Source organism: Oryctolagus cuniculus, chromosome 1 (genome assembly GCF_964237555.1).
Source record: "Oryctolagus cuniculus chromosome 1, mOryCun1.1, whole genome shotgun sequence".
In the NCBI taxonomy this organism is placed as follows: domain Eukaryota; kingdom Metazoa; phylum Chordata; class Mammalia; order Lagomorpha; family Leporidae; genus Oryctolagus; species Oryctolagus cuniculus.
In genome coordinates, this window is record NC_091432.1 from 33,512,038 (window position 1) to 33,536,762 (window position 24,725).

General features: G+C 50.8%; 1 protein-coding gene across 10 annotated transcripts in view; it reads left to right on the top strand.

Annotated features, from left to right (window-relative positions):
• Window positions 1-1,048: 1,048 nt before the first annotated feature.
• The window catches only part of WT1 (WT1 transcription factor), a 47,902-nt gene continuing 24,225 nt past the window's right edge, over window positions 1,049-24,725 (top strand). For 2 of the 10 annotated variants that reach the window (XM_070071860.1, XM_070071864.1), the window contains exons 1-5: window positions 1,049-1,905; window positions 7,336-7,458; window positions 7,866-7,968; window positions 17,202-17,279; window positions 18,332-18,382. In XM_070071860.1, coding sequence (XP_069927961.1) covers window positions 1,458-1,905; window positions 7,336-7,458; window positions 7,866-7,968; window positions 17,202-17,279; window positions 18,332-18,382 — 803 coding nt within the window. In that variant the 5' untranslated portion in view covers window positions 1,049-1,457. Of the gene's footprint in view, window positions 1,906-2,255; window positions 5,666-5,722; window positions 5,954-7,335; window positions 7,459-7,865; window positions 7,969-8,041; window positions 8,876-17,201; window positions 17,280-18,331; window positions 18,383-24,725 lie in introns of those variants that run through there. The other 8 variants (XM_070071866.1, XM_070071870.1, XM_051825688.2 and 5 more) reach the window with 7 other exon arrangements.

Here is a 24,725-nt window from a genome sequence, read left to right on the forward strand (position 1 = left end):
AGTCTAATTGGCGAAGCCACGCGCTCGGAGCCCCCCACGGTGCGAACACTGCCGCGCAACGTAGAGCCGAGGCAGGCTCTCCCTGTCCCGCTGCGTCCTGGGCCTCGTGTCCATCGCTTTGCTGACCAGAAGCAGAGGCAGTGCCTGGCAGAGCGGTCTCAGGAGCCAACCTCTCTCCGCAAGCATCGCATCCGAACCCTCCCCATTTCCATTCCTCTTTCTCCCTCAACTGGGCGCCGGGATGCTCCGGCCAGAGTATAGGCAGGCTCCGGGTGTTTTCCCCAAGGGTTCTCTTTCCTCCCAAACTAGCCTCGCTTTTCCCGGCTTAACCGCACAACTGGATACTCCTTGGGAGAAAAGGAAAATACGGGCCGCTGGCAGCAGTTTTAGGTAGGCGGCAACCGCCCCCCTCTCAGACCTTACCAACTAACCCACGCCCAGACGATCCAACACGCCCCGCTTAGCGTAACTGATGCCCAGCTGGGGCGCTTTTGCCCTGGGTCTCGACCCCCGGAATCCACAAAGGGGCCGCCCCCACCCCAGTGACCCGAGGATTACGGACATCATCCCAACTCGACGGCTCGTAAAGCAAGAGCCGAAGTCGCGGGCGCAAATACCCAGGGTATCCGCCTCTTTCTTCGCTCCCCTTCAGTTCCCGCCCTCTTGGATCCCACCTGCTCCTCCCTCCAGCCCGCCCTCTAGGATGAACCACCCAGCTCCAAGGATGCAGAGGGGGTCACACGGCTTACCTGGAGGGACTCGCCCGCGGCCTTGAGGCGCCCACACTCCTGAAAGCTAGGATGGGGCGGTGGGGGGAGGGCTGCGCCACACAGGCCTGCTGAGAGCGCGTGGCGGGTGGGAGAGGAGGGTGTCTCGGCGAGGGACGCTCCCTCAGGCCCGCCCCCCCCCGCCCCCGCGGCGAGGGCGCCCCCAAGGAGCTGTGCGCGCTGACCAGCGCGGCTAGGGCTGCGGTGTGAATGGAGCGGCCGAGCCTCCAGGCTCCTCCTCCTCCCCCGCCGCCGGCCCCTCTTATTTGAGCTTTGGGAAGCTGGGGGCAGCCAGGCAGCTGGGGTAAGGAGTTCAAGGCAGCGCCCACACCCGGGGGCTCTCCGCAAGCCGACCGCCTGTCGGCTCCCCCCTTCCCGCCCTACCTCCCACTCACGCACCCACCCACCCAGCCACCCAGAGCCGGGACGGCAGCCCAGGATCCGGGGCCCTGCCGCCTCCTCGCCGCGATCCTGGACTTCCTCCCGCCGCAGGAGCCGGATTCCACGTGTGCCCCGGAGCCGGCATCTCAGCACGCGCTCTGCTCGGGGCCCGCGTGCCTTCAGCAGCCCGAGCAGCCGGGAGTTCGGGGCCCGGGCGGCATCTGGGCCAAGTTAGGTGCGGCCGAGTCCAGCGCCGAGCGTCCGCAGGGCCGGAGAGGCCGCGGGGCGTCCGCGGTTGAGCTGCAGCAGATGGGCTCCGACGTGCGGGACCTGAATGCGCTGCTGCCGGCCGTCCCCTCGCTGGGCGGCGGCGGCGGCTGCACCCTGCCAGTGAGCGGCGCCGCGCAGTGGGCGCCGGTGCTGGATTTCGCGCCCCCGGGCGCCTCGGCTTACGGTTCGCTGGGCGGCCCCGCGCCGCCGCCCGCTCCGCCGCCACCCCCGCCGCCGCCGCCGCCGCCTCACTCCTTCATCAAACAGGAGCCGAGCTGGGGCGGCGCGGAGCCGCACGAGGAGCAGTGCCTGAGCGCCTTCACGGTCCACTTCTCGGGCCAGTTCACCGGCACAGCGGGAGCCTGCCGCTACGGGCCCTTCGGCCCTCCTCCGCCCAGCCAGGCCTCCTCTGGCCAGGCCAGGATGTTCCCCAACGCACCATACCTGCCCAGCTGCCTCGAGAGCCAGCCAGCTATTCGCAACCAGGGTGAGTCGGCGGGGGAGCGCGAGGCGGCGGCGCCGGAGCTGTCGCCGCGCGTGGCCTCTCCTCTCCCCTCCCCCGTCCCGGATCTCAGCTCTGGCCCCGCAGCCTCCGCTATGGCCGTGCGGGTGGCGGAAGCGTTGGCCAGGGAGCGGGGGAGCGCACGCCAGTAGAGGCTCCCGACATTCTCCACAGCGCGGCAGAGCGGGGAGCCTAGCGGTTCGCATGAGCCGGGAGTCCGCCTGGGGCCCCGCGAATCCTCCCCTCACGGGAATGGAACAAGGGGAAGGGTACAGAGTGCGGCCAGGCCTCGGGCCACGAGTTGTTTTTTTTTTTTTTTTTCCCCTGCTTTTGGCGCCTCCAAATTATCACTAGGCATTGCACTTTTTAGACGTGTGTAGATGGTGGGGTCAGGTTGGGAGCAGCGCGGGTGAGCATCCCGGGCCTGCCTCCCCGCCCCGCCGCGCCAAAATGTCCAGGAGCTCCCCAGGTATTAATACGGTGCTGGCACACACTGGCACCCAGGAAGAACCGTGGGGCAGTGACCAGGTGGCTTGCCTGAGCCGCGCCTGTGCTGGTGGAGAGTGCGCGCCTTAGGCGGTCTCTCAGGTTTCGCTCAGGCAGCGGCCACGCGAGGCTCCAGCCACGGACAGGAACCCAGCTTACCCGATTCCAAATGCTACCGCAGGCATTTAAGGCCGGAGCAGATGCCCTTGGCGCGCCTCCTCGTAATGTAAACCAGGGAGAGAGTTTGCAACCTGATGCGTTAGGACAAGGCAGGCTTGTTCGCCGTCTTCAGTCGATTCCCCCCGAGCGACGTCGGCCGGTGATTCTCTTATACCCGCGCGGGCGTCCACGCGCGTGACGTTTGGTCCCGACCAGCGCAGACTCCTTTAGAACGAGCGCCTGTGGTCCGGGCCCTTCGTTTATTCTCCTTGCATGTCTCTGCTGTTGAGAACCTTAAACCGGTTCGGGTTGATGGGATGTTTTAGGAAACGCAATGGCGGACGCTTTTCCTGGATCACCACCTCGCCCAGGCCCAGGACTGGGATGGTTCTAGAATGAGTGGGGTAGGAGGAGCACTGTTGTGCACCGTGTTCCCGAAGTACCAGGAGGCACGAAGTACCCTGAGGCACGGAAGAAGAGGTTGGCTCTTCTCGCTCTCACCTGCGTCTTCTGAAAGAGGGTCTGCGTGGCTCTCCCGACCACCCAGGAGCCCTTGGCCCAGCCGAAGCCGTGGCAAAACCGAAACCATGCAGTTTCCTCCAGAGAAATCTGGGAACCGGGTCCCACGGAGGAACCTTAGGCAGACCCCAGGGCCCCTCTCCGCCTCTCGGGAATGAAGTTTTTGGAACGCAAGGGCTGTTGGAAGCACTTACTGTGGCTCTCAGAGACTCATGTTCTCGGGGCGCTCCACCTCTTACTGTAGGCTGCTGTTAACCTTTATGGAATCTCCAGGTCTCAGTTTCCCCCTCTGTCAGAGGAGAGTTGAGATGGACAATTGGAGGTTGGGTCTGCCCTCAGAGGTGTCGGGGAGAGAAGTGGCAGTCTGACTTCTCCCAGCGCGGGGCTCTCCGTCCAGGACAGAGTAGCGTACCTTAACAGCCCAGGGTTCCAGACGCGCCGCCGCCCGGCAGGTGTGTGACACAAGTCCGTGGGTGGACTTGTGTTATCTGGAGAGACCCTAGAAGCTTCCTATCCAAGACCCCGGGGGAACCAAAGACTGCCGCACCTTTATCTCCGTTTTGAGTCTCAGTTCTGCCCTGCGAATCTTGAAACCTGGGTTCTCTGGCTTTGGTTGGGGCCCCAGTGTCCAGTCTCCTGGTGGGCAGGTGCTTAGATTCCATCAATTCCACCTACATGTAGGGGCAGAGGTGAGGTTCTCAACCAGTGGACACTGCACTCCTGGGGACAGTTATAAGGCCCTTCCAGTGGACAGGCTTCAAGAGTAGGAGTGGGAGACCAGAATGAACAGGTAACTGCATCTGCCTATCCTTCCCAGGGGGAAAGCCAGATGGGGAGATGGCCCCAAGTCTGCCAGCTTAGATTTTTCTCTCCCAAACAAAACAGAAATGGGTTGAGCAGGCCCAGCCCTTGGGGGTCCCTTGGCAGCTGAGAGCTGCAGTGAGATGTGAGCCTATCTGAATGGCCAAAAAGGGAAGGCCCTTAGTGCCTCCAGAGTCCACATGTATTCTTTTGATTTCCCTGGGTTCTTGCAGCTCCCTTAGAAAGCAGGACTTGGCCCAATGCTTGGGGCTAGGGGACTCAAGGGCTGTTCCAGAGAATGGTCATAACTTGCCAAGGCCAAACGCCAGGGGCCAGAAATGGAGGCTGTCTTTGGATACCTATCCTCGGGCAGGGCAGTCCAGGCATGGCCCAAGACAGGGACAATCGCTGATGCCCACTCACACATCTCCCCCTTCCCCACAAAGCTTCACAAGCCTGTTCATTCTCCTCACCCTCTGCTTCTGAAATACAACTGGCATCCCACTGTAAATATTAATTTAGCAGACATCAAATGCCTACTCAGTGCCAGGCACTGGGGACTGAATGGTAAGACAATTAATGGTCTCTAAAACCTTTGTGAGAAGCTCACAGCCTGACACTTAAGGAGACCTTTGTTTTTGGATGAGGGAATGGAGGCTCCAAGAGATGAGGGTTGCAAGAGGTCTCCGTTTGTGGCAGAGCTGGGCTCTGACTCAGAGCACTCCAGGCTGGGTCTACCTCCTCCTCCAGGGATCTTGGCCCCACTGTGGAAAAGGGTTTCCTCTGCCTGGCTGAGGTTTGCTAGGGCATAAGTAGGGTGAGGCCTGAGGTATCCCCAGACTGAATGCTGGCTTTTCAGGAAGGGGTGAGAGCTTGCTTGCCAGACTTTTGCTGATCCCCTAAGCCCTTTGGCCTGCAGAGCCCTAGCAGACCAGGCCTCGGGATCACAGGCCACCTTTGGGTCAGGTGGAGAGACCAGTGTCCTCTGAGGGCCAAAAGCAGCCCTCTCCCAACACCCTCCCCTCACTTGGGACAAGGGATTTCCTTGGCGGACAGATTTTCTCAGATTCCACTGCAGCTGCAAAGTCGTGGTTTTCAGACTTCTCAGCACCTTCCGGGCAGAGCCTGCTGCCCATCCCATCCCTCGCTTCCCCGGGATTCCCGGGCTCCTCCGCAGCCGCGGGCGGGGGAGGAAGGCTCAGAGCTTGTCTTGCCTCTCTGCGCGGTCAAGGTTGTGCTCCCCTCCCGGACCCGGAGAAACCGTGGGAAAGGCGCTACCTTGGCCGCTAGGGCTTCGTGTTCCAAGGCCTGTGCAAGGAGCCTTTGAACACAGGGCTCCTTCCCGCCCGCAGCTGCCAACCCACCCCCACATCCCCCCGCCTCGCCTCCAGGTCCTCCGCCTCCGCCCCCTCCGCTACAGGCCTAGCGCGGGACCCAGGGATGGCGTTCTCTAATCAGTCCGGCGTCTGATAAGCTTCTAATTAAAAGAGCCCTTACCCGTTCAGCAGGCGCTTTCATCACCACCTGTCTCGGGAGACCCAAGGGAGGGGTTCGAGGACAGCTCCTACCTACAGAGGCCTGCGTGTCCTGTCCGGGAGGGGGCGGGTAGGCACAGACATCCCTGGGCCAGAGTTTTGGGGCGCGGAGCCAACGCAGCCAGCGCGGGAGCCGCCACGGAAACCACAGCGCTCGCTTCGTGCTGACGATTGCGGCGCCAGTCTCCCGGAACCGTGCGGTGCCCCTGGTCACTGCCTGCTCATCGGCTCAGAAATGGAGAAGGGTTTGTCTAGGATTTTTTTGGGTCACTTCTATTTCTTCTCCCCTTTTTTTTCTTTTTTAAATGGTATTTTAGAAATTCGACTAACCCACTGGCCAATGTTGGTTGCCCGCAGCCAAATTTCGTTTGTAAACTGATTGTTAGGCCTTACACAGGGCTAAGCCTCCGACCCCAGAAGGAAGCCCCTGGGGGCCCCAGCGTGCTCACCCACGACTAGGAGCTAACGGGACGGAGGCTATCTCGGACTACTTGGCAGGCCAGAAGTGGAGGCCCCGTGGGGTCACGCAGAAGGTGCGTGAGACTTAGCGCCCGACTGGTACGGAGCGAGCAATTACCGGCTGCTCCCGCCCCCCAGCTCCCGCCCCTTGACACTGCACAGTCGGGTTGAGCTTCCCTTTTTCCCCGAGTTGCAGGTGGACGCGCGTCTTCTGTTCTTGCGGCGGTGGTAACGGCTTCGTTGCGCCGTCTTGCCGGACTTCGGGGACACTTGTTGCTAACCCTTGATCCTACCCGGGCAAGAGTAGGGGGCCTGGGTTCCATTTCCCGCACTTCACGCCCGAGAATTCCGTGGGGTTTGGAGACCCTCGAAGGAACTGGTGGTGGCCCTGCGGGAGCGGATGTCCGCATCCGGCTGCTCTTCCGTTTGCCACTCCGCGTGGATCTCAGGAACCAGCACCTTTTGGGTTCAGAGCTTATCTTTAGCCAGAGGATGCGTTGTCCGCAGAGGCGGCCACAGCTTCCAATATAACCTGGCGGGGGAAATGTTTAAAGCGATTTAATAACGATAATCATAAGCGACGTATTCCAACCGAGCCACCTTATTTCTTATCTCACTCTCGGGGAAGATGTTGCCCTGGATTTCTCGGCAGGGAAACTGAGGCAGAGGGCCCCTAATGCTGCCGTGGAGGGAAAAGGAGACACGGTATCAAACACTTCCAAAAAGAAATCCGTTTTCTGTTCCGTGGAGCAAGGTAGCTGACCACCGAAGCAGTGGTCAGCGCCGGTCCCTGGGAGCCCCAGGTGGTCGGAGGCGGTGGGGGAGGGGGCGCAGGGGAGTGCCCCCTCCTCTCCCCCTCACCGCTTAGCCGAGGGTGTCGGGTGGTGCAGCCCCAGACAGATAACGTTACTCGGTAATTACTCTCTCTATGGAAAGCGCAGGCCGTTTCGCTGGCTCGGAGTAATTAATGAAAGTTGGTGCGCAGGCCCCTGATTTACAGCTCGGAGTCAGCGCGGGGTCAGCGGAACAGATTCATTTCGCTCGCCCGCGCTGGCCCTGCGCGAGAGCCGCGGTGTTTGTTTTGGGGGGAGAATTACTTTCTCCGGCGGGGCGGGCGACGGGTTTTACACTTAACTTGCGGGAGGTTCGGGGCAGAAGCGGCAGACGCCGCTGTGCAAGACCGAGGTGTACATAAATTGGGAAAAGGCGGGGGAGACCAGGGTTTTAGTGGGCAGAGGATGGGGAGCCCGTCCCCACGCCATGTCCTGAGGCTTGGGTCTGGCTGCCCGCCGAGAAAGTCCCGGGGGACGCGTGGGGTGGGATCAGCCTCCGCTGGGGATCTGAATGCGTGGGGGTCAGCACCACCCCACGCCCAGAGTCTGGCTCACATCCAGGGGCTCTGTCTCCGGAGAGCCCCGCTGACACTGTGTTGTGTGTCTCTTTGCCGCTCCCGCAGGATACAGCACGGTCACCTTCGACGGGACGCCCAGCTACGGCCACACGCCCTCGCACCACGCGGCGCAGTTCCCCAATCACTCCTTCAAGCACGAGGACCCCATGGGCCAGCAGGGCTCGCTGGGTAAGCGGGCGGGAACCACGCGGGTCTTCTTCCGTGCAAGTCCCCTTCCCACTCAGAAATGTCCAACCCCCAGCCAACTGGGGAAGGGAGCAGAGGACATCTAAAGGAACCTTCGAAATAATTAGCACATTTCCACTCTAATATCTTAAAGAAAAAAACAAATTGAGTCTCCTCCCATCGCATCGAGTCTCTCATCCCATGGAGTAGAAAGCGCATTGCAGCCAATTCCCAAGGGAATTGCAGTCCCTGTGCGCCCCGCAGGGACTGTGACGCGCCCAGCTCTTTGGGAACGACAGCCCCGCTCTTGCATGCCCCGCACCCTGGCCTCCGCGTCCCCATCTCCCCAGGCTTTCTTTTCTGAGCCTTCGGGGGAGTCGCGCTGACTGTTACCCTTGCTCTTTCGGCAGGCGAGCAGCAGTACTCCGTGCCGCCTCCGGTCTACGGCTGCCACACGCCCACCGACAGCTGCACCGGCAGCCAGGCCCTGCTGCTTAGGACGCCCTACAGCAGGTAGGAAGCCCTGGGGCACCGCGTCTGGGGCCATAGAGGCGGGCGCGCGAGCCAGTGGGCGTGGAAACGTCCCACGCGGGGCAGCCAGGCCTGCAAAGTCTTGGAGGCACAGGACGCCTTTATCCCACCTGGCCACTGCAAATGAAAGCACAGCTCGTTCTCATTTGGAATATAAATGGGAGTAATTGCTGTAGCCCAAGAAGGTCTCAGAGAAATGATCTTTTTTTCCCCGGGGCTTTGCGGGGAAGCCTTTGCGACAAAAAACGCCCTGCGGAGTTGGCTTCCTCTCCTGACTCCCCAAACCCTCCTCGCCCGCTGGCCACACCGGCCACACTGCTTCGACGGCGCGTACCCTAGACCACAGCCTTCTCCCCGCCGCAGCTCTCTGGAGATTGATTTCGCGGCATCGCTTTGGGAATTTGGTCCCCAGGGCCCCGGCTGCGCGCTGGGGCGGGACCCTGGCCCGCGTGCGGAGGTGGTCGGGGCGCGGCTGGGCCGAACGCGGAGACTGCTCCGGCCCGCGCGCGCCCCTCCTGTTGGTAGGAGACGAAAGCCCAGTGTCTTGCCCCTCCAAGCGTCTCCTCCCGGCGCCGCGACCCTTCTTCCTTCTCTGACTCTGGCCCCACCTTCCACCTTCTCTCCCCCAAATTTATTCTTCAACTTTGGGTGAACTTGGCCGGCATCCCGCGTCTCCGATAGGGTTGCCTAGTAACTGTGGCGCACGCCCCGGCGGGCGCGGGGCGGGGGCGGGGACGCGGCCGGGGATTGGGCGCGCATTACCTCATAGACCCCCCCCCCATCCCCCGGTGCTGCGGGGATCCTGACACCAACCGCCCCGAACCCATCCCCGTCCTCCCGCCCTCCGCGCGGGGATCCGGGGCTGACGTCAAGGGAAGGAGGTAGTGAGGTAATGAAGGAAGGAAAGGCGCCTGCCCTGGGAGATTGGGTGGGGGCACGGCGGAGTCTGGGGAGCCTCTGGTCGCGCAGGTGGAGGAAGGGCGGGCGCCTTCACGCCGGGAGTCCGCAGCGGCGCATCCCGACGCTCCCGCTGCACCGACTGACCGGGCTCTTGACCATCCGGGGCCTCGCATCCCGGGAGTTCCTAGAAAGGGGCGGGCTCTTTCCTCTCTTTCTGACGCCTTAGGCGCGCGGACTTGGGAAACTTGTTCTTTTGATCTGAAAAATCCAGCGTATCTAATTGGATTTCGGATTGCAAGTTACTGGTTTGTTTTTTGGAACAGAGCAAAGAAACGCTCGCAGGTTGCACAGATAGAGATAGAATGGTCACGGCTTCTCCTGACTTTTTTCCCCCCTTCGTTGTTGAGCTAGAAACCAATTCTATCTGACACCTGAGGCCCGTGATTCTGCTCCAAGCGCAGCCCCTCAGAGCCTCCCTCCTGGCGGGCTAAGTGCCTGCCAGGGAGCCAGATTCACACCCATTCCCTAGTGTGAACTCCCTTTCCTATCAGAGCTGTGGCAGCCGGGCCGTTAGCATCCACGGTTCCTGTCCACAGCCAGGGCGTCATTGCTATGAGGATTATTCTAGAAGCCATCGGAGGGGTCAGGGCTAACCGCTCTCCAGGGGATGATCTTGGTCCACTTCTTTCTCTTTGGCTCCCTGTGGACTCAGCTGGTGTCTGACCCCAGGCAAGGGGGAGACTGGTGTGAGAATGGGTATGGTGGAAATGGTCCAGGACATCTCCTTTGGCGGTGTTGCATTGCAGTCTCTGCACTGGTGAGGGGCAGCTCCTCCTGTCTCCCCAAGCCTAGACTCCAATGGGACTCCAGGGAGGAGTTCAGGATACAATGATCACCATCACCCCTTTACTAGCAATTCTCTAAACAGGCTCTGTGATGACTTTTGACTTAGGGTTGAGTTTGTGTTTGCTTTGGAAGCAGGAAAAGTTACTCCGATTGTACTTTATATGTTTTCTAATCCAGCTTCTAATTGGCCGCGGTGGAAGGCAGTTTTAAAATTTCAGAAATATTTGCTTATCCCTTTCCACTTTCTGATTCTGGAATTTTCTTTGATCCTGTTGTTTTTACATGAATCTCATTGGAATCCATTCTCAAAGATTTCTAAGTAGTAACATCCCCCCAAAACTTTTCTGACTCTTGTAGAAGAGTTTTCTTCCTTGAAGTTTGTGTTGCTGATATTTGAGGCTCCGACTACCCTAAATTCACAATTACTTCATAGCACTTATCAGATAGTACCTCTGCGGTGATGATGAGTGGGCAGACTTGCAGCTGTTTAAAGTCAGAGTTTGTACCCCAACATTCCTGAAGCTATTTCATTTCCATTTTCCCCATACTCTTGAACATGTTTCAAAGGGTATGTGCGTGCTTCTAGCCATGCAGTGCTGAGAAGCATAGAAAATAGGACTGGACTTTAATTGCTTACTGGCTACTGCTGGCCCCTTGTTCCATTTCTTCTTCTGTCTGAAGTGGTGACCTTTGAGGGAATGGCTTGCTTGTGTTCTGTTTGTTTGCCTTGTTGCATTTGATCCCCTGAGCAGACCTCCCAGCTTCTTTTCCCCTGCCCTCTGCCCTAAAAGTGTTTGGGATCTGGTTCCCTTCCCAGCCTGAAACAGAGGCAGTGGTACTTACCTGACAGTCAGTAAGCAGTGTTCCTGTGAGCTTGCTTTGAGAAAGTTCTCAAAATTCCAGTTCTTTCCTTGTCCTCTGCAAGGTTGTCTCCTGTTTCTGTGTAACAGATTTGAGGAGTTCTAGCTGCACACATTTGTGTGTGAATGGGATTGCCCCATGGGAAGTGAGAAGACCCATATAGCCCCACCCCCAGATCCTGAAGAGGAGTAGAGTTTTATCTAAAGTTCTCCAAGACCTCTGCAACCAGATGCTGCTGACCTTTCTGGAACCCGGCGATCATAGTTGGATAAATGCATGAGTTCATATAACATAATAACTTGGATTTATTGCCTGCTGTGTGCTGTTAAGTGCCAAGTACCTCTTTCTGTTCTCTCATTTACTCCTTCTGATACTCTATGAAGTAGGTATAACAATCTCCATTTTACTGAGGAGGAAATAAGTTCAATAAGTTCAGAGACTCAAAGCAACTTGCTCCGGCTGAGTGAGAACTAGGATTTGATTCTCTGTCTCTCTGACTTCAAAGCCCATCCTTGTGCTGAATGAGTGATTCGGGAACATTCAGTGCTCCCCACCTGGGTTTGTTCCCCTTCCATAGCCCATGCCAGCACTTCTGCTGATAACTAACCAGAGCAAAGGCGGCCCTAGACTCCTGAGTGCCAGGGACCACTGTGAGCTTCTGTAATCCACCTCCAGATGAGCTGGCCATAGGGTCTCACCCCCGATTTACAGAGACAGCAGCTCAGGCACTGAGTGGTGGATTTCCCCAGCGTGACAGAGTGAGGGACAGAATTGCTGGCTACGTTCAGGTAGTGAGGCTCTGGAATCATTCCTGTTACCCTCTGCACCCTGCTCCCTCTCCGGATGGGAAAGTGCCATTCTCTTTCTGAGCCTGCCCATGGTCTTGCTCCAGGCTAGTCTTTGTTTCCTACAGCTGTCAGTTCCCATTATGCATGCATTAATTCTACCCATAGATTTCCATAGAAAGTGCTTGGTGGATTGGGGGCAGTATTTTCCCAGGTGGGCGTTGTCAGAAGCAGACTTGAACTTTCTCCTGAAGTCCTAACTCCCAAAGCAGCTGTCTTCCAAGTCCAAACTCTTCATCTCCACCAACGGCCATGAGCTACGGGGGTAAAGTTCAGACCAGCTGCTTGGAGAGTCTGAGGGCAGAGACCCTTCTCTCCATCCATCTGGACTCAGGAGGAAGGGCTGCTTCCAGAGCCATTCTGGTCTGTGCTTCTCCCCCAGGATCTCCTTCCCAAGTCCAACCTTACTCAGCACAGTTCCCCCCAGTTTCTACCCAGAAACCGCAGCTGCCTGGGACTTCTCTGCTTTCTCCTATTGGCTGTTCTTCCTCAAGCCCCTTCTGTGTCTTTCGCTTGCTGAACTTGGAGGAGCCCCCAGTCCCTGACTGGCCACTTCGTGATTTGAACTTCATTGCGCCTTTGAAAAGTTAACCTGCGCACGGTGTCTGAAAATTGCTTCATGCATGGTGATGTTCTGTGTGTTTTTGGCTCTTTAGTAGTTTCGCTTTTGTTTGATTTGCATGTCTGTCTTTAGCAACTGTGCAACCGCTTTAAATGAGGAGGGTACCTTTGGCTGTTCTTCACCCTTGAACAGGTAAAGCTTTTCCAATTCTGGAAGCAGTAAGTGCCGGGCTGAACATGTTACGTTTAATGTTGATGATTTGCAAATGGTGATGATGAAAGTGGAGGCTGTTGCTAGCAGGTTGCATTTCCTACTAAAGAAACCTCTTGGGATCCACAGGCCATTTGGGTTGGCCTTCCTCATAGATACACATCATGTGGCAGCCCACGCCCAGGAAAATAGAATCAGAATTAATAATGTCTCTTCTCACTTGCGTACCTAAGCACGTCTCACCCAGTACAACTCTGATGTTTGTTTCCCCGGATAGGTAGGCAGAAAGTAGAACTCTGAATTGGTTTCCAGGGTGGTGGGCAGTGTCATCAAAGCCATAAACTTGAATTGACTTCGTCTCCAGGGAGGGGGAACATCTAGTTCCAAATAATCCCTGTAACTTTCGTGCTGAGCAAGTGTTTATTAATAAGAGATTGAAGCCCAGTGGGTTTTTTTCTTTGGTTAGCTGGTGAGCTGGCGAGAACTGACAATACCAAGAGGGTGACTGTGAAATAATTATTCACTGTAGCCTGCTGGGCAGAAATTTCAGGGCAGGCAGCCTCCAAGGCGCCTCAGAGGGAAGAGCGCAGGAAAAGGGCTGCGTGGAAGTCTGGCTGCAGCCTCCGTGTGGGAGCTGCAGTTATCAGGGACAGCTAATCCCACGGAGGCCTCCGTTCTAGCAAAAGCTGGAAGCATCGTGATTTCTGATCACGGGTGCCAGTTACCTCTCTGCATCTTCTTGTTTGGCTTGCTTGCTTGCTTTCTTCCTTTCTTCTCTTTCCTTTTCTCTTTCCTTCTACCAAATGCTGCTTTGCCAGCCAGCCACCACGTGCAGAAGCCATCCTAATCTCCACCAGATTAGCTGGGTCTGTTCCAGGGCTGACATGAGCTTTCTTGTTCTGCTGGAGATGGTAAACACACTTAAAGATGAAAATGGGCTTGAATCACACATGCATTTGAAAAGTGGGGGAGTTCTGGTCTAGATAATAGCAGAAGTTTTTTTTTTTTTCTTCCTCTCTTTTTGTGCAGAGGTCGAGAACTCAGTAATACCACAGTCCAGGCCAAAACAAACTCTATATGATCTACTACTGATTTCCTTTTAAGTTCCCCTTTTTGCTAAGACTGACTTCCTTTTATTTTACTCCAACTTGCATTAATCCCAGTTATAGAAGTTTCTTTCCTCTCTCTTGCTTGCCTCCAACTTCAAACATTTCTTACATAGGAAACAAGTGACTGTTTTTTTAAAGGTCTACTTAAAAAAATAAAAGACATCATGACTTTGAGAATATATCTTGGCAGCCTGCGATTTGAGAGTTCACTTCCGAACAGGCAGTTCGACAGCTAGAGCCGAAATGCCTACGTGACCAGTGTGGTCACTGTGAGCCAAGCCACCTGTTTATCTGATCTCCTCTGGGAATGAGGTGGCCGACACCTACAGTGGTTATTTAACAACTGGATGCTTCATTTGCCAGAGGCCACGCATGTTCCTCCAGGGGTGCTGCCTCCTTCCGTGGCCTTCTGTGATGAGAGCTGGGTATTGACTGATTGCCAAAGAGATCGGAGCCTGAGCATGGGGGCCTGGTTAGCTCAAGTACACATTCTGTCCCTCCCCACAGCAGCAGTTATTGTCATCGTCGTCACTGATTCCCCATGTGCCAGCCAGCCAGCCAGCCAGACTGAGCCTGTGCGTAGCCCCAATCAGCAGAAGGCAGGATGTGGTTAAAACTGCGCTCTGATGCTATCTCTGGCTTCAGGAAGCCTCTTGGTAACTTGGGGATTTTCTGAAAGTCCTTCTCTCCCATCCACTCTCCCCACCCTGTCTCCCCTTCTGCAGGTTTTGCAGGCTGAGCTGTCAGGACAGCAACAGTCACAAAGTAGGGATCTTAGCGGAACAGGATGCTTTGGGCATCTTGTACTATTGTAGCCTCGGGGAGACAGAGTGCGCCGCCATGCTGCTCTGTTCTCTTTTACCTCCAGACTCTTGTCTATTACTGTTGTTATATAAAATCCTGAGAGGATAAGGCTCAGAGGCCACATAATGCCAGACAGTGGGGCAGGGCCTGGTTTGCCAGCGTGGGCGTCCCTCTGAGCCCCCGCCTCCTCTGAGGGGGATCACAGATACACTTACCTCACCAAATTGTAGTGAGCAGGGTTGACCATGTATGAAAGTGCTGTGCAGAATCTTATTGGTTAGGAAAAACGAAAACATGTTTTCTGTATTGTCTTCAAAGGGTATTACTTTCTCTGAATCTTACAACATTGCTGTGAAATTTGCCAGAGATGAACATTCTTGACAGATGAGAAAACCGAGGTGCAGAGGGCTGAACTTATTGGCTTAATGTCCCAAATCTCAACGATTACATCATGCAGGCTGTACATGTAATTTGAAATTTTCTACTACCTACATTAAAGAGATAGAGAGAGAGAGAGAAAGAGAGATCTCCTCTCTGCTAGTTCACTCCCCAAATGTCCACAACAGTCAGGTTGAGGCCAAACTGAAGCCAGGAGCCAGGAATTCCACCTAGGTCTCCTATGTGGGTCACAGGGACTCAGGTAGTTGAGCCATCATTTGCTGCCTTCCAGGTACATTGGTAGGATGCTGGATCAGAAGTAGAGTAAGTAGGACTTGAATGAGACCGTCCCATACTGTGTAGGTATCCCAAGTGGTGGCTTAACCCACTGTGCCACAATTCCTAACACGAATTATTTTTGGTACTATTGTATTTAACCCAGTATAGCCAAAAGTTTCGTCATTTCAATGTGTGAGTCTAACCAAATTTCGTGCTCCATAGCCTGCCTCCTTTGATCAGTGGCTACCACATTAGGGTAATACAGAGTATTTTTTAAGAACTCACTAAAGAGGATGTAGATATTCATATTTAAGACATAGACTCTGTTTTATGAGAAGTTTACTTCCCAGGGGCCAAGGAAATGCTCTTAAAATATTTTCTGTTTGAGATAATCCCTTACAAAGATTTTTAGGAATCAACCAGACTATTCTTTAAGTCGGTGAGAAGAGTCCTAAATCATAAAGTTAGATATTTGAGATTCATTCATCCTTGTGCATAAGCTTCTGTCACTCATCTTATTCCCTTGCCCTCTTGAAAATTCTCTTAGTCGCAATGCAAGGATGAAATAATTTCATAAAGATCCCACAACCCAACAGGGCCTAGGAAAATTGTCAGCTGGAGCTGAATGATTTTAGTTGGCAAACAATTTTTTAAAAATTAGTGACAAAAATGTAGAGCTGCCTGGGGAATACAATGCCTGTTGGCTGAGATTAATGGGTAGATTAATAAATGGATTGCTTGATGAAAAGGCACAGGAGAACAAACAGCAGTAGAGAGAGATTGTGGAGGAGGCCACTTATTAATGAACTGTCAGCTCAAAGAAAGTTCAAGAAACTCTCCTGTGGTCAATGCTGCAGGCTGGCACTTCTAATAAAAGTTGGGGTCCTTCAGGAATTAATTACACCGGCCTTACAGCAAGAATTCGTGGAATTGCGAAATGTAGTGGCACAGACCAGCACGGGCTGCTGTTACAAGAGGGGAAGCTGTAGGGGAAACTAATCATTTTTTTTTCATTGATATGTAGGATATTGTAGTAGCATAATAGCCAGTCAGACACAGGGGATGAATAATGGGGTCCAGATATATTCTGACTAATGAAACTACGCATACTTTGAGTTTGAAGTCACTTCACTTTTCATATGCAAAATTCCCCCCTGGAACCCTGATTTCCTCTTTCTCCTGTATACCCACCACTAAGGAGTTTGAAATCATTTTCAGAGTGATGATATGTGAGTCAGATGGACTCTACCATGATTTATCAAGCTATGTGGAAAGAGCGCACAGTATTCATTGATTCCACGTTGCTGTAATTTCCCGCACTCTTCCCCAGGTTCTCCATTTGACCTGAGAGAACCCTCTTTGAATTAAAAATTGGTGTTGCCTCTGCCCAATGAAGCAACCCAAAGGAATGCCATGGCGAGACGGAGGTTGTGCAGGATTCGCAGTCTGATATCACATGTTTGATATTGAATCTTTCTTATCTCCTTTCACTTCTGCCGTGAAGGTAGAGTGATATTTTGCTTCTGTAATGTGTTTAGACCAAGGGTTCTCAGAGGAACCATTAATCTTTTTGGTCTTGAATTTCATAATTAACCATTTCAATTCAGACCTGAATTTATTCCCAGTAACACTTAGTAATTTAGGGGATTTCTGCTCATTGTTTTATGTGCTAGTTTTCTAGGAATGAGAGAAATATAAAGGGGGAGAGGACAGCTTTTGTTGGTTTACGTGGTGCAGTATTTACTCCTTTGGGATCTTAATGTAAGTGATCAACCCTTGTTTTCCCTAATGGAACTGGGCTGGGCTTTTTTTTTTTTTTCCTCATTTGACTCCATTTGACTTGTTCCAGGATTATAGAACATATAGAGAATGATTGCTTCAGCTGTGGGTAGAGTTTATCATCCCCTTTCTTTGCCGTGTCATATCTCTGCCTATGAGGCCATCCATCACCCATCACTCTGACTTTTCAGGCCCTCATAATCCACATGATACTTATCCTTTTGATTAAAACAACTTAATGGCCTTTTCACGAATAATTAATCTGCTGTCTTTTTACTCTCAGCTCCAGGCTTTTAACTTTAATGTTGAGTTATCCAGCCTGTGTTGCCTTTCAAAGTTTCACTCCCTTTAGCCTCTTCCCCTCCAAGGTCTAATACCCCTTTAGAAACTTCAGTGTTTGCTATACTAAAGGTTTTTAAAAGCTTCCAAATTACTCTCACATCGTTTCTGCTGGTGTGAGGTGAATAACAGCAGAGCTCATGGAATGAAATGAGAATCATTTCAGGCCCACATATTCTGTCATTCTGGGGAACCTGGGCTCTTAGCACTGGGAAGAAAAATTCAAACTGCATTGCTTTTGAAGAAAAAAATTGTGGATCATTTTGTGATCATGTTTCTAACTCTGGATGTTTTTCCTTACAGCGACAATTTATACCAAATGACCTCCCAACTTGAATGCATGACCTGGAATCAGATGAACTTAGGAGCCACCTTAAAGGGGTAAGGTTTTCTCTGCTCCTGGGACCTTTAACAGTAACTTATACCTGTCTGAACCATTCTCAAGATGCCTCTAACTTACAAAGAGAGTCGTTCTAGAAAAAAGGGGCATAGTTCTCTGTTGCATTAAGATGCTGTCCTCCCTCCCCAGTTGGTGGGTTGTGTTCAGGATCAAATTTTCAAAAAACATAAATAGGGGAGGTTTTTGTTGGGAAGAAGGGAGTTGAGGATAATGAGAACACACTCTGTGGTTTTTCCCTCTTGAGTGTTTTAGAATTAGTTGTGTCCATTCAACCTCATTTAATGTTCATGTTTTGCTAGCGCTATCATAGATTACTGTTATACTAGCTAATCAAGAAATGCCTTGGATGTCCAAAGTTCAGGATCAAGTTTATCAAGCTGCATGATGATGGTTTGGACAATCCAGAGTCAGGTGTTCGCATGTCTGGTTGCACCAACTGGTTTTTTCACATATGTGACACAGTCACAATAGGGGGAATACAGCTATGCAATCTAGGCGGGAGACTATGGTCTTTGCACCTACAGATGAAACCAAGGAAAGCAGGCAGGGCTCGCTTTCAGTACTGAAACTTACTTTGGCTTTTCTAACAAGTAAAGAGATGAACAGTAGAAAACAACAGCCAGGAAGTGCCTGTGAGGTATCAGGTGTTCTTCTAAGTCACCTCATCTTAGCTTCCTAACAACCTTACGAGGTCTGGGTACTGTTACCCTGTTTTGTAGAGGAGTACAATAAATCAAGCTCACACAGTGAAGTAACTTCCCGAGTTTAATCCTGCTCACTGGTGGAGCTGGAATTCCAAGCCCAGATCAGATTCCAAAGCCCAAGCCCAAGGTCTTTCCAGCCTCTTTGTGGTGCCGTTCACCTCACCCACTGGGCCCTGTTGCTGGAGACTTTAGCTGAGCACTCTCGATGGGGCAGCCAGCTTCATGGCACTGCCTCTGTAGTGGTTTCTCCTTGGATTCCGGGGCCTGGGGGGCTAGCCAGAGCCATGCATGCTCCATTCCCCATTCCCCCACCTCTTCTTCTCTTCTAGAGTTGCTGCTGGGAGCTCCAGCTCAGTGAAATGGACAGAAGGGCAGAGCAAGTGAGTGGACCATGGGGGAATGGCGAAGCAAATGACCTGGGGCATACAGGAGTTAGGGCTAACCTGGGTGATCAGGGTAGCAGTTGGTGGCTGGGAAGGCTCTGTCTCCCCTTCTCTCTGCATTTTCTTGCTTGCCAGAGATGCACTGTGGGCAGAATGGGGGTGGTGCCCCTTTTCATCACCATACCCCGGAAAACCAATTCAAACAGTGATATGGTAGGAACCTCGCTCATTTCTGTGTGAATGTGCCATAAAATACAACATTTGTGGTATTACAGAAACTCCTGTTAAGTCAGTCAAGTCTTGATTTACTTAACATGCTTGTCCTCTGTTTACCTTTAGACCTCAGGGAGAGGACTTACCCTAAGTCTGTGGTGGGGTTGTGCAGATTTTTTTTTTCTTTTTTCCTTTCATTCCCAAACATTTGTGTCTTCCCTAGCCGATAGCCTGCACCCTTAGGACATTTCTGGAACTGTGTCCTTTTTTGTTTGTTTTTAAGATTTATTTATTTGAAAGGGGAGGAGGGAGATCTTCCATCTACTGGTTCACTCCCCAAATGGCCGCAATGGCCAAAGCCAGGAGCCTAGAGCCACACCCAGGTCTGCCCCATGGGTGACAGGGGCCCAAGTACTTGGGCCATAATCTGCTGCTTTCTCAGAAGCATTGGAGGGAGCTGGTTCGGGAATCAGAGGAGCTGGGACTCAAACCAGTGCTCCCATATGGGATGCTCACATGGCCTGAAGCAGCCTAGCTCAGTGTGCCACAGTGCCAGCCCTTGGAGCTGTTTTCTGTTGATTTTACTTCCCCTGCTTGAACACAAGATCTAGCCTTCGTCTATCTTGTCCTCTCATCAGCCCAGTGCTATGTTTTGTATCATCCTTCAACGATGAGCTGAGTTGTTTTTCACCTTTCAGATATTATTGTTAGATCTTCTCTCTCTCTCCCACCTCCAAATTTTTCTGCTGTTTTATCCAGAGCTCCACTTCCTCTCTGCATCTTAAAGTAAAAACCCTTCTGTGGTCTTAACTTCTTTTTCTCTGTATTTCCATTCAAGGGGCTGCTGACAGTGTTAGTGTTCTGTCTATGTACCTACTCTCGGCTTCTCTCTTTTGCCTTCTTGGTCCCGCTCTTTGAAGATCCTTCCCTTTCCTTCTTTCTCCTCTACTAGGAATTTAGTGACTCTTCCCATACTCAATGCCAGGAAGAGGCAGAGCAGGATTATGAACTGAGGAATATGTTTCGGTTTTAAAATAAATTTCATGCTGGAATACAAGGTTGTTTGGATTGTTTCATTACAAAAATTTCAGCTGTGGAACCTTGGTGTGTTTTTGAATTTGCGTCTGTCCATAGTTAAGGTTGTGTTGATGCTTTGCAGGGTCTTTAATCTTGTGATGCTATCAGTCTCAATCAGAAACTGTACTGTAAGGATGAAGCACAATGTGTGAATGATTTGTTTTTATTCAATCTTGCATGAGAAAAACTCGAGTTTTCATTCATCTGTTACATCTTGGGATAGGGTTTCTGAAATAAAGTATGTTTTTTGAGTATTAACTTTATCCAGGGGGTGACATAAAAAGGACCAAATGGCCTCACTAGATGGTTGCTCTCGGCCTCACTAGATGGTTGCACAGAAGAGAGCAAAGAGTCACAATTACTGACATCACATACACTGTGCGTTTATCCCTTTTCAACATATTTTAAGTCTAACTTCTGCTTGCGTTTTGTTAACTGAACATCTATCTCAGGATGCAAGTTGCCATTTTGAGTCCTGTCTGAAGGGCTTTGCTTACAACCTCTGTGGCTCCTGTATCAGCCTCGGGATAGTGTGATCAGATTCATCTTTCCCATGAGATTGACCCAACCAGCCAAGGTCACATAATGAGTATCAGAGGCAGTTGGCATCCACTTTGACTCCAGGACCTGGGTCCTAGATTAAAGTTTCCTAAATGTTTTAGATTGTGGCCAGTTAGAATTGCCCATTACACTGAAATCCAGCATAAGCACATATGCACACACACAAAACACAGATTTTCACTAAACAGTGTTCTTATGCTGTGTGTATTGATATTTTCTATTGTATTCATATCATTTTTTAAAATGGTGATTGTTGGGTACTAGATTGATTCTGCAGCCCACTGATGTGTCATGACCCACAGTTTGTCTCTCTCTAGTTCTCAAAATGATGACTCCTTAGCTCTTTCTGCTAAGCTCACAAATTAGCAAGAGAAAGATTCAGTGGAATCTGTAATTACAGTATGAAGTTTGGCTTTTCCTCTGAGGAGACAGTCCGGGTTGTGGTTGTGATTCTCTGTGATACCATATTTACTTTCCTATGGTACAAGAGCATGGTTAACATAGAAAATAAATTTGGGAAATCAAAAGATACTACATGAAGAAAGATCAAATAACTTTGTACTTCCGTCTATAACTAGTGCCTTGATACTAAGAAAAATCAAGGTAGATGTGGAACAGGAAAATTGATGATTTGAGTCATGCATCTTTGAGAAAAAAAGCTGTGATTTTTATGTCATTCATAAATAAATGAGGCATGATCAATTTCTTGTTAAAAGATCGTGTAGCTCAGACTTATCCCCACTAAATATTCGATTGTGTTTTCTTTCCTTGCAAAGATCATCATTATTATTATTGTTTAAAACTTACTTCACAAAGAATAGGCATGTTGCCTTGTGTCCAGAGCAAGTCCCTGCAGACATCTTTTGTTGGATGCCCAAGAGCAGTGTTAGGACATGTGAGAATAAGATTTAAGTAGAACACAAGCTGGTGTGAAAAACGTGATATGGTGGTGGAGTTGGAGTAGGAGATGCTGACTCCTGCCTCTGCCTCTTCTCTGAACTCGCTTTCTAATCTCTGCATGCCCATTGGGATCAGAGCTACCCGCATGGCCTCAAATGAGAGTGTGTTTGTTGTCTTGCATGTTGAATCGAAGAGAAGGAGCTTGATGAAAGCACTTCTCTTGCCCTCACCCACAAACCAATGAAGTTAGTTTTATAAAGTGGGTCCCTGGAGGAAAAAAAATTGCTGGAGAATCTTTTGAAGCAATAGTCCCCCATACTTCTCTTTATGAGGCTCTGCGTTGTCTGCTTTTTGTTTGTTTGGCAACATTTTCTGTGTGTGTGCTTACTGACTGCTGATTTCCTAAAGCTGCTAAAACAAGGCTTAGCTACCCTGTTGGCGTCTGTTTTGTCTCTTCTGAAGAAAATATCCTGCAACATGGAGAAACACATCAACCTTGACCGCAGTCCAAGTTATTAAAACAAGGAAGAAGTTATTCTCTGGGGACCTGGGTAGGGGGAGTGGGAAATGGAACACAATAGAAACCTTAAAGGAGTGCTGAGCAAAATGAATGTCCCTTTGCGGGTCCAAGAAGTTCACGGACCGTTGGGAACACAGAGTGTTTGACCTGTGGATGCTTGAAAGGAAACACGAAAAGACTCAGGATGAGTGATACCGCGCGCTTGGGTAGGGCCAAGGCTGTCGAATCTGGAGAAGATCCTCGCTAGACATGGTCTCATCCCAGAGAACCTGTGCCAAAAGAGATAGCTGTCTTCTCTGGCCGGGAGCTCCCATCCACAGCCCAGCACCTTCCCTCGCCGCGGTGAACATAAGGTATCCATCCAAGAGATTTACTTCTGGAAAATAGATAGCCTGCTTTTAAGTGGCTCCTGGAGCCTGAGCAGCCAGGCGAAGGTGCAGAGCCCCAGTTGTGTGAATATCCGCAGTTCTGTGATATCAGCATTCCTGAGCCACTCCTCCATGTCCACCCCCAGCAAAAAGCTGTTAATTTCCTCCTTTGAAATAGTTGCATTTGTGCTGTTTAAACACATGAACTGTTTAAACAGTTCTTTCTTTATTATGGCTTCCTCTGGACTTGGCTGGGGTTTGGCTCTATCCGCTAGAACAAAGAGTAGAACTCCTGGGTTTGTTGGAGGTGGGGACTCCTGACTTGGGGCTGTGTCTTTCACTTAGAGTGAAGTCATTTGGAAGGTGCTTTGCCCTCACGTCTCTTTCTTGCTGCTCTGTTTCTCTCCATGTCTGCTGGCCTTTCACACCATTTTCTGATTGGGCATGTGTTCAATTAATGTATTTAATTTATTGATTTTTCATTTTATTCGAAAGGCAGAGAGAGACAGATACCTTCTATCTTCGGGTCACCCTCCAAATGCCTGCAATAGCCATAACAGGTCCACACTAAAGCTAGAAACCCTGAACCCAATCTGGGGCTCCCACATGAGTGCAGAGACCCAACTACTTGAACCATTGTCTGCTGCCTCTCGGAGCATGCATTAGCGGAAAGCTGGAATTGGAAACGGAGCTGGGACTTGAACCCAAGCACTCTGATAGGGGATGTCTCAAGAGGCCAGCATCTTAACTGCTACATCAAATGCCTACCCTTACTTTTTAATTATATAAGTAACGTGTGCAAATTGTAGAACATCTAGAGAATACAACTATACAGGGAAAGAAATTGAAACTCTTCCCAGTGTCCCAAGACTACTATTCGTATCATGCACACTTTGAGATCTTTTCTGTGTACACACATAGACATTTGTGTTATTTTCTTATAAAAATAATTGGCTTTAACATAGATCAAACTCGACAAATGCATTGATAGACCATTGCAAAGTTCTCTTTCAAAGACTCAAACTCTTTCAAACACTCTCAAAGAGTGTTGATTTTTTTGAGAATAATCTCAGCCTCTTAAACAATACATAAATATTTTACAATCTGTAGATTGTCACCTTAAAGTCTGATATTACATCCATTTCATAAAGGCGAAGGAGAGTGACAGTTTTGTTTAAATCAGGAGAAGAACGAGCCGAGTTCAAGAAAGGAAGGGGATAGGTGGTGGTGAAGGGGACCAAGTTGGCAATGGGTGCGTGGTAGTCTTGGTGTAGGGAGGTGAAGGGTTAATGAAAGGTGTGTGTGTGTGTGTGTGTGTGCGCGCAGAGAGTATGAGGTGAGTGGAAGATGTCCTCATGGCCCAAAGGAGTGTTTTGGCCTCTTAACATCTGCAGTCCTGTTCTGTGCCCTTCTGAGACCCTCTCCTCACCATTTATTCTTCTCCCTGTCAACTGCCCAAGAACAGATCATAATCTCTAGCTAGAAAAAACATTGATTTAGAAGCTACACCAAGAAAAAGTCATCCAGATAAATGGTTCACTGAAATGAGGGGCTACTGCATACTTCAGTAAATTGTTTTTCTAATAAAAATGATTGTTAATTTATTCTAACTTTATTTCTCCCTCTCTCTCTCTCTCTCTTTTTTTTTTAAAAGGCCAATGGAGTATTTATAAAGCTAAGATTATGACTTTCTCTGAAATAAAAACAGCTTTTTTTTTTTGGTCTTGCCTATAAAAGTAACACAGACTTACCAATTTTAAAAATATCGACAGTACCAAAACATTATAAACAAGAAAAGAAAAATCATCTGTTATCTCACCACCCAAAGATTAAAAACGTCCATTTTGGAATGTATTTACATCTGCAGGGAAAAATTCTGGAAATATTTATCTAATGTATTAACAGCAGTTACCTCTGGATAGATTAGAGGGAAGGGGCAAAAACCTGAATGAGATGGCTTTAAAAGATAGCGGGAGAGGGTGAGCATTTAGACTGGTAGTTAAGATACCCATAGCCTGGGGTCAGGATCTGATTCCTGTCTCTAGCTCCTGCCAACTCAGTCCCTGGAGACAGCAGTGCTGGCTCAGGTAACTGGGTTCCTGCCACCCATGGGGAGACGTGGATTGAGTTCCTGGTTCCTGGTTAGCCTTTGGCTCTGGGCAGCCATGGCCATTTGGACTCCTCCCTCTCCCTGTCCCTGTCCCTTCTCTTTCCCTCTCCCTCTCCTCCTTCTCCTTATCCCCCCTTCCTCTCCCTTCCCTCTCCCTCTCCCCTTCTCCCTCCTTCCTCCTCTCCTTTCCACCCCCTCTCCCTCTTCCCCTGTCTCCTGTCCCCTCTCCCCTATCTCCTTCTCCCATAGAAAATTAAGCAAATGAGTTTTTGAAAAGATTAAGGGAGGAGACTCTTTCCTTGAGTTTTGTTGTAAAAGGGAGCAAAATAACAGGGTTCCAGCTGGCTAAGAAAGAAGATTTGTTTTGGTTTGATTTAACCATTTACTTCTATTTAGATAGAAGTATTTGCATGTTTGTTTACTGATGGTAATGATCAAGAAGAGGGAAAACTTGATGATGGCAAGGAGTTGAATTGCTGGAATATTAGTTCCTCTAGGGAAAGGAGAGAAAAAAGATTGCATAGGCTGGTCAGGGCTGGCTTAAGCTGTAAGCTGGGATAGTTCACCTAGTAGCAATACCGATTTATAAGC